Source organism: Rattus norvegicus, chromosome 3 (genome assembly GCF_036323735.1).
Source record: "Rattus norvegicus strain BN/NHsdMcwi chromosome 3, GRCr8, whole genome shotgun sequence".
In the NCBI taxonomy this organism is placed as follows: Eukaryota; Metazoa; Chordata; class Mammalia; order Rodentia; family Muridae; genus Rattus; species Rattus norvegicus.
In genome coordinates this window covers 56,478,422-56,488,220 of record NC_086021.1, presented here as the reverse complement: position 1 = coordinate 56,488,220, position 9,799 = coordinate 56,478,422, and the positions used below count along the sequence as shown (strand labels likewise).

At 40.6% G+C, this 9,799-nt stretch overlaps 1 protein-coding gene across 1 annotated transcript; it reads right to left on the bottom strand.

Annotated features, from left to right (window-relative positions):
- Positions 1–395: 395 nt before the first annotated feature.
- Tas2r134 (taste receptor, type 2, member 134) lies at positions 396–1,385 on the bottom strand. The gene has a single exon (NM_001013915.1). It carries the CDS (start codon positions 1,383–1,385, stop codon positions 396–398), a length of 990 nt encoding a protein of 329 aa, NP_001013937.1.
- Between the last annotated feature and the right edge of the window lie 8,414 nt (positions 1,386–9,799).

Here is a 9,799-nt window from a genome sequence, read left to right as displayed (position 1 = left end):
CCAGAAGGACAGTGTTGGGAAATCTATGCCTCTGAAACCAGACTTCAGTTTGCTCAGAGTCAGCTGACAGTGGCTACAGGTATTCAAAAGGAAGGACAAGCCAGTGATTTCAATGCTTGAAGAATATTGCTTAGAGACTCTGTGAGAGTCGGTCAGGCGAAACTGTCAGGTGAGGCCAATGTGGCTTGGCGCCCAGAGCAGAAAAGTAACCGTATTAGATGGAGCGAGAAAGAGAGAAGCAGAAATGTGGAAAAATAAACAGTGAGGCACGGGATGAGTGGAGAAGACTGAGCTGAGAGAGGGAGCTGTCAAACCTTATGAATTCCTGCCATGGGAGGCACTATTCATTAGGGAACAGGTTGTTGATACTGATACTTTGAGGGTGGAGCCACCCTTTAACCACGCCTCTTGTCTTGTGATCTGGCAACACAAAGGTCTGGGAACTTTATCTTGAGGGCCTTTCTCATCTTGGGGTTGCTTAGTGTCAGAATGGTGGAATGCAGTAGGATGCCCATGTAGGTTATCACTTCCCAGGCCCAGTGCCAGGAACTGTGGACATTCACGACTCGTGTAACAGATATCACAAGGAACAGGACATACGATGTATAGAAGACGAGGAAGAAGGCCAGCGACTTCAGAGCCATAGTGTGGGCCTGGGTGCTGTAATCGTGAGACCAGGGTCTGCGGTACCTCATGTGTTCCAGATGCCGGTAGAGTGAGAACATGAGCAAGATAACGGACAGCAGGAAGAGGAAGAACGGGATGATCCACATCAGCATTGCATGACAGCGAAAATAATACGCGTAGAAGGCTCTCGTTCTATAAGCAAGCGTGTAGTTCTCACAGGCGGTCATCTGAAAGGCGATTGTGTTTCCAGTGGCGGAGGAGACGGCCGACAGTCCACCAATGACCAGGGATCCCAGCAGTAACCTGGGCACAGACCGAGAAATTCTCCATTTTATCCAGAAGAAGATGGGGTGGGAGAACGAAGAGATCTTTACGCAGTAGAAGATGGCAAGCCAGGTGGTACACCAGAAATTGACAGTGTTGACGAAGTCCCAGAGGACAGAAAAATAGATCTTTTGGCTCCATAGCTTAACAAAGGTCAGGAAGTTGTTTACGATGGCTACTCCATGCAGGCAGAACCTGGAGGCAGCTAGGCAAGCCACAATCATGTCACCTGCAGGGAGTCCCTGGCTTCGTACCCATTCCCTGCCCAGCACAGTGGCCAAGAAGCCATTTTGCAGCAAAGCAACTAGAGACTGTATACAAAAGATGACCATGAAGATGAAGAAGAAAGACATCTTCTTTGGGGAGAATTTACTTAGACTGACTCCACTCTTACCGCCACGTCCTTGGACACATCCACGGAGAGAGCAGCGCATTTAGCCTATCACCTTGCTGAAACCTCTTCCTGGATTCATGCAAAAGCCCAGACACCAGTGAGGCTCAGGGTTACCGGGCTTGGGATGGGAATAGCTGCCCTCCCCTCTGGCATGGAAATCACTCTCAGTTCAATGACACTGGTGTGTCTCCTTGCAGACGATGCATTTGCCTGCTCTTCATCAGAGTGATGTGCAGGGAAATGTGAACAGGATCCAAGGGTGATCCAACACACCAACAGCCTGCACATCGCTACCTTTCTCATTTTAGTTGTAATGAAGTGTGTATTTATCATGTATATTAAATGAGTTTCACTGTAACACGGCCATGAATGCATACATGTCCCTCAAACTACCTCAGCCCCCTCTAGGTCAGCTTACCCTCTCTCGGAACCCATCAGTCAGTCCCAGCTTAGTCTGTTTTTATTTTAACTTAAATGGTTGAGAGAAAATATGATATACTTGGCTTTTTGTGTCTTGATTATAGGATTTATCTTATTTTTCCACAAATAGTATCACTTTATTTTGCCATTATGGTCCAGTGTGTGTGTGTGTATGTGTAAATCTATCTACCTCTCATCTGTTTGTCTATCATTTATCTGTCTGTCTGCCTATCATCATCTGTCTTCCTATATCTGTCATCTCTCTATATACCTACATGTTTTCTGTATCTGTTTATATCTGAACACTGAGACAGATTCTGAGGTTCAGCTATTGTAAATCATATGGAAATGAATATGTAAGGATCTGTTACCTAGGGTGACTTCATCTTTCTTCAATATAGTCCAGGAGTGGAATAGTTTGTTCCTGTGTTAGTCCTGTGTTTAGTTTTTAGAGACGCTATTGCGCTGATGTTCAGAGTTGTTGGATTAATTTGCATTTTCACTGCCAGTGTACAAGGTCTCTTTCTTGTATTCCATATTCAATCTTGCTTTTTATTGTTGTTTGCTTTCTTTTGGTAGCCATTATGATTAGGGTGAGATGGAGCCCCAGTGAAATGCTGATTGACATCTAGTTCTCACTACTGCATAATTAAATACACTTTCATTTCCTTTCAGTGGGTACCCTGAGCTTTACCTTACTGTAGGCACACTTTAAACAGCACTGCCTTAACATACAATATAGTAAACATAAAAATTTTCCTTTTCTAGCTTTTATGGACTGAGGTATTTTACTTCCATATATGCTGAAAATTCCGTAATTCTTAATTCTTTCTTTTGTATGCAGGTCCCTATACTAAGGCAGGCACAACTGATCCAGGTAGACATGAGTTGGCAAAGTCTGTCGATGCATTTTCCTCATTTTCTGCCATCTTTGCGACGCTCCCTGTGAAGAAACACTCAGAGTGGCTATTATTTTTGCTTTAAGCAGCCAGGGATATTCTAGCGATTTAAGGAACAGAGTTGTCTGGCATCACTAGGACAGTCACATGCTGAGTTCTCTTGTTTAGACTCGAGTTTCCTTTTGAGGTCATAGTAGCTAAATCAGCTAAAATATTTCAATTAAGATGAAATGATTTTACCAAGGATCAAACTATAAAGATACAAACTGACTACGATAGTGCTTGAAGCATCCCAAAGAACAGTCAAGCAGATTAACTGCATCAAAAGCAAATCCCAAGGTGCATGGATTTTAAACTTATCGAAAAGAGTTCTGAAAGGCTATGGGGGAGAAATGGACCTTTTATCAAAGCATGTTAGTACTTTAGCATCTATATTACGACCTACTTGACTTCATTCTCCAAAGTCTATTGTAATATTATATTTGTAGATGAAAGGCTTACGGTCTTCTGAAGAGCTAAATGGGGAATACATTTCCAGTTCCAAAGTATGAAAATATTTCTCAAGACTGAATGAAAAAGTTTAGAGGAAGCATCGACCATAAAGGGAAAAATGTGTTACTGAAATAGCTCAAAGATGTTATGACACACAAAATGTAAGACGTGCAGTGGACAAGCCACACGGAGCTGGCTAGTAAGAATACGTGGGGAGTTTGTGCAGAACGTTCATGAGAGTAAAACAGAGAATCCGAAAGGAAAACCAGCAAAATGATGAATGATAAATACATCCAGGAAGGAAAGAGGAAATTCAAAAAGCCCATTAAATATATACTGTTTAATACTATTGATGGCACAGCAAGAGTGAATTATTACTACAGTGAATACCAAGTCACAACCATAGAACAGCAAAATTAACTCTCTCTCTCTCTCTCTCTCTCTCTCTCTGTCTCTCTGTCTCTCTCTCTGTCTCTCTCTCTCTCTCTCTCTCTCTCTGTGTGTGTGTGTGTGTGTGTGTGAAGTTATGAAGTAATGAAAAGATGCATGTTGGTGGCAAAGGAAATCAGTACAGCTGTATTTTAAAACATTTTGGCAATCAATTAAACTGCATATGTTCACAAACAAAACAGGCAAAACTAAATTTTAGTCTTTAATGACCCGTCCAGCAGGTCCAGTTATTCAGGGTCCCAAAGAGGTGCTACCTGAGGGTCAAGCGGGGGAGAAAAGAAGGAGACCAAGCAAGGTTCTGTTGTCAAGGTCTCGTTTATTGAGAGGAATGTACAGCATTTAAAGCTCTGAAGCAGGAATTGAAGCAGGAACTGAAGCTTAGGGCAGGGGAGTACTGGGAAGTGCCCAAGGACATAAGGTGAATCATTGAACTGCAAGATATTCTCCTTAGACACCGAGGCAACAAACAGTCTTCCCAGGACAAGTTCTTTGAAAAGGTCAAGCCCTTCTCAGGAATCTGCTCAGGGCAGGGCTCTAGCTTTGCTTAGTTCGGATGTCCGGTCCCTGACACTTTAAGACAAAAACCTAAATGTAAAGCGAAACGTGAAAGTACCTATTCCTATAGGTAGGTAACCGAGAAGGTATTAGGTTGAGGAGATTTTTCTGTATTGCTGAGTCCTGGTCACACAGGCCTCAGTGTCTCTTATGTTTCCCTGTATGAGTAGATACTTTGCAAGTACTTGTATCAAAGTAAAAGTATCCAATAGCAAAAGAGGCACTTTAGAGGCACAGCTCTGTCTTTCTAGCCATTTCCACCCCACCCCACCCCACCCCACCCCACCCCACCCCACCCCACCCCCAGAAACTGAAAGCAGGTGGGTGAGCCAGTGGTGGGACTGGTCCTTCTCACTGAGGCCTCCTCGACGCTTTTGGAGTTTTATTATAGAATGTGCATTCTATCCCAACATGCTTGTGTATGTTACATATTTGCATCAGTACAGAAGGGATCAAAGCTTTCTTCATTGTTTGACACTTGACAACCTTGCTATCAATGTGATTGGTCTTCACCAATCTTACTGCCATACTTTTCAGTATTTGATACACTTTTCAGTAACTGCACATCTTTTAAAGCAGACTTATTATACATTTGTACTTCTTTTATGACCTGTTCTTGTATACTCTGTTCTCATATTTCTATAGCGTACAGTTGCTCTTTTTTAATATAAATGTTGAAATAGCAACTTATTATAGATGTTGAACAGCAAAACTCTACTGAAAATATTGCCAATGGTTAGATTTCTCCTTTCTACTATTTAGATTTGGTTGTAGGGCCTTTTTTCAAATAGCTTAAATCTTTTAAATTGTCAGTTTGGGTTTTTTTTTTTTTTAATGCTTTTTGTTTTGACTTTTAAAAATAAATTTGCGAACTCCAAGTTCATGCAAAACCATTCTGTATTCACTGCTACTATTTCAAAATGTAGTTTTAAGGTCTGTAAGGCTTTTGGTTGTTGTTGTTCTTATCGTGTGGGTTCCTGTTGCTCACTGAAGTCAGGACAGGACACTGGATCCCTTGGAATTGGAGTTCCAAACAGCTGTGAGCTGTCTTGTTCTGGGTAGTGGGAATTAAACCCAGGTCTCATGGAAGAACAGCCAGTGCTCTCAATGGCTGAGCCATCTTACCAGCCTTGGAGGTTTATAATTTTATTAACTTGTAATAAAAATGTTTACATTATGTTATCAAAAGAGCAATGTCCAGCTATTCAATTCAAGGATTTCTAATTGAATAATACATTTTTCCTCTACTGTTGCTTTGAATATTCTTCTAAAGTATGTATTAAATTTAGTTTCCTCTTTTCCTTCCTCCCCTCTTTCCTCTCTTCCTCATCTCTATTTCCATTCTCCCCCACTCTGCTCTCTCTCTCTCTGTGGTACACACACACACACACACACACACACACACACACACACACACAGTATATTGTATTTTCTAAATAATCTAGTAGAGTCTCTCTGGAGCTAACAAGGAGTGGAAATCACTCAGAAATCATGGAAGATGGAAGGCAGAAGGTAGGGAGTGAGCTAAGAGAATGTGATGCACATTGACAAAGCTATATTAAAAAAATAAGCAGAACAGGCAAAAGGTTCCAATATTTATTTTTTCATTTCCTGTCAATGTTGATTTTTACTTTCAATTTCTTCTTTATTATTGCGAAAGAGAATCATTCCTTTGAAAGTCCGTGGTATGTGTGTATTGAACACAGCACGGTTGGCACAAATACCCCTTTCTGAACGTCCTTGTTTACACTGCTGGGGCTCACTTATTAACAATTTTCTCATTTTGCAGATGTGGACTAGTTGGGGGAGATAAAGTTGGCATAGTTGAAGCAGATTATTACTTGAATTATTCCCTGTGGCATTAGCTTTCTTTGGATGAGCTCTTCATTTGCATATTTCCTCCTGGGAGTCACTTTTGACCCATCCTGTGTGGACCATCTGGGAGGGAAGCTTCATTAGTCAGCTACTGAAAAACATGGAGAAACTGAGAGCAAAGGAACATGGAAGGAAATCACCTGTGAGTCTCCACTAATCTGGCCCAGACTGAAGAATATTTCTACACAGATGTACACTGAGCCTGCTGTTAGGAAAATAGTACCCTATCTTTAGAGTTGTTTTCCTCATCCTTACCTGCAACACACATGCACGTATACACCACACACACACACACACACACACACACACACACACACACACACACACACACAGGATACCTAGTTTCTGCATATACTTTAAAATATTCTAAATATTAATAGTGTAAATATAATAAGAATGTATTTGGAATGAAGAACTATAGGTATTGTAGCATAAGTTCATGGCCTTGTCTAAATGTTACCTTATACATAGTTAATTCTAGTTTTCAGTGGGTATTAAAGATATTCTTAGAAACTATGTTTTACTGAAGTCTGCCATGTTACTTAATCCAGTAAGACCTAAGAATGACTTCAAGGAAGATTAGATGAAAAAACACAGATGTGAATAATGATGTCAAAACCTGTAGGAATTTCTGTGAAATTGTATGAGGAAAGATGGAAATATTGTTTTAAATTTTCCTTATTCCAAAACTATTCCTGACCTTTCTCTCTTTTCCTATGAGTGTATAATGTTTGTATTGCTTTTAGTTATACTCATGCAGCTTTAGAGTCTTAGATTTTTGTCTCGAAAACGTTTTATGACTGGTGAATATTTATTGAAAATGTTTGCATTTTGTTTTATTTTTGCAGTATTGGGGATTGAATCTCTGATCTTGCACATGCTACTCAAGGGCTGTACCACTGACCTATATCACTAGTTTAAAGGAAAACAGTGGTGTTTCTATTTCAGTCTGCTAATACTTCTATTGCTGCTAATGGTGTTGCAGATAATTAATTATAGAATGCAAGCCCATCGTCACACCAGTCAATTTCTGGCATTTCTTCTTGATTGTTTCATGGGTCCCTTCCATGAGCTTGTCTTCCAACCAAGGCACAAAAATCTAAACCACTTGAGGTCCGAGATGCTAGCATCACTTGAACCTCTTCAGTATCTCTGCGTTATGTACATTGTGGTAAAACTACTAAGGTCCTGAGATAATTTTTATTTGTTACTCTTTTCGCGATAGAGTTTTTGTGTGTTTTCTTGCCCTTTTCTCTGAGATGAATCACTGTCTACTTTAACCTTGCTGCTGACTTTCTGTTCCCATTGTAGGTGGTGCCAACCTCCCTGTTGGATGGCCACAGTAGACTAGCTTCAGAACACTTGCATTTCCCAGTAGGAAGTACAACTGCTTGTGCTGATCAAATGACATGGATTGAGACCTCAAAGACAGTAAGACCCAGAAGTCCTCAAGTGCACAGGCTCATGTGTGCCTTGTGATACAGACTTCAGCTATTTCTGTCAGTTTCTCTTGAACATTGTGTCACTGAAACAAAGATGAGTTCACTCCACATTCTACTTTGGATTATCATTTGCTTGCTTTGTGAATAGATTCTGTCTTTTCCATGGAACCAGCTCTGGATGTCCCCTACCTCAGAATTCACTTCCACATCCCAGGAGCAGTGTCTCAACACCCACCAAACAACAGCCTGGGATAAGCACGTTCAAACTTCCCACATGTCCTGCCTCCCCGAGCAGTGGAGTCCTGCGGCAGAGTGGCCATGAGATCTATAACCCTACATCATGTGATTCTTCATGTCTTTTTAGTCAGCCATACTTAAGGTATAATCTGTAACTCCTTGGTATCAAATGCTGTTGTGATTCTAGTATGAAAAAAGGAAGGACACAAATAACTATTATATACTTTAAGACCATTTTAATAGCAGTTTTAAATTTGTAGAAGAATTAAAAGGAAGGAATAGCACAGGTATAATCCTCCAGATTGTTAATATTGCCCACTTGAATGTTAGAATTTATAAATCTGTATTGGTCAGTCTTAATTACTAAAAGTCCACAGTTTACAATAGGATCCATCCATTCTTGGCATCATATATTTAATCCATTTAAAAATGCATAATGACATATATTTATCCCTTTTAGTCTCATCTAGAGTATTTTTACTGAATGGTTAGCAGCTTAAAACAGGAACCTCAAAGGAGCTCAGAAACTTCTGACTCAGTATACCCATTGAACATATCTGCCTGACAAGCAAGCCAACAAGCAAGAGAGAGCTGAGAGATTCCCGAAGGGAAGGTCCACGTGCTGAAGAACATCTCACATTAGTTGGCTTTGAAACTACAAAGGACAAATTAACAGATAAACTTACATTGCCTAAAATTCCCCCTTTTGTCATTAAAGAATCCCCCAAACCTGCTGTGTCTAGGTGCAGAGTCTCTACACAAATGGAGGGATCTTTGCTCTTGGTTGTCTGGCTAAGGACCATTTGCTTCTGTGGAGATCAGTCTCCTCTTATTTTCACATTGCTTCCATCAGTCCTTATCTAACATGTACCGCCATTAAAGCCCACAGTTTTCTAACTTGTTTCTCCCTCCACTCAACCTTAGCGAACCTAGTCTTTTTACTGTTACCAAGTAAGTTTTGGCTTTTCTGAACCATCATATAAATGAAACACACCGCCTTGGAAGGTTAGTTTCTTTCACTTAATATTATGACTTTAAGGTTCTTCCACAACTTTCAATGACTTCATTTATTTGTAGCACTGTGTGGTGTACCACAGTATGTCTATTCACCTTCCAAGTTTAGGCATTTATGAATAAAGGCACTGTGAACATCAGAGTGCAAGCTTTACGTAAACACCTAGTGTCTTAGCTATTTTTCTATTGCTATCACAGAACACCATGTGATATGTAGTGATGTCTCATGGTTATTTTAATTTGCAGTTCCTTGATTATGTGACAAGAAGTATCTTTTTTAGATGTCTGCTTATCATCTACAGGTCTTGTTAACTAAAGTTGTTAAGATAAAGATCTGAGTTTGGACACCAGCATTCATGACAAAAACAAGCTACGGTTGTAGACAACACTTGTATTCTCAGCACCGGGAGACAGAGTTTAGTCAGATCCCTGGGGTCACTGGCAACTGGCTTAGTGTAGTTTGTGAGCCCAGTCTTGTTCATAAACCTTATATTCTAATGAAGGACTCTATCTCAATAAAACAAGGTGGATGGCTTCTGAGGAGTGACATCTGGGGTTGATCTCTGGGATTGATCTCTAGGCCCCACATGTAGGTACACATGCAGGTACACACAGGCACATATACATGCAGAAGAGAATTCTTTGTGTATTTTGGAAAGCAGTGCTTTACCACACTTGCCTTTGGGATGTATTTTCTTCTAGTTTGCAAGCTGTCTTTTCAGTCTCTTGATGTTAGCTTTCACAGAACAGAAAGTTCCTTAACTTCAGTGAAGTTCACTCATTAATTCTTTCTTTCATGGATCGTGCATTTGATGTTGTATATAAAAAGTCAGCACCATACTCAGAGTCCCCAGGCTTGTTCCTGTGTCACACTGAGCCTAGTTTTAAAGGCTTCTCTGGAAGACTTGCCACAAGCTGTTGTGACTTCTGCCAGGTAGGCTGGAAAATACCTCTGAGAAGGCATTCAGTATAAGGTTTCTGAAACAGAGAGGAAGGGAGGATGCTCGCTGTGGGGGACTCTTGGTCAATGTGCATCCTGCATATGTATGAGGTTCATTCTCCTGTAGCTT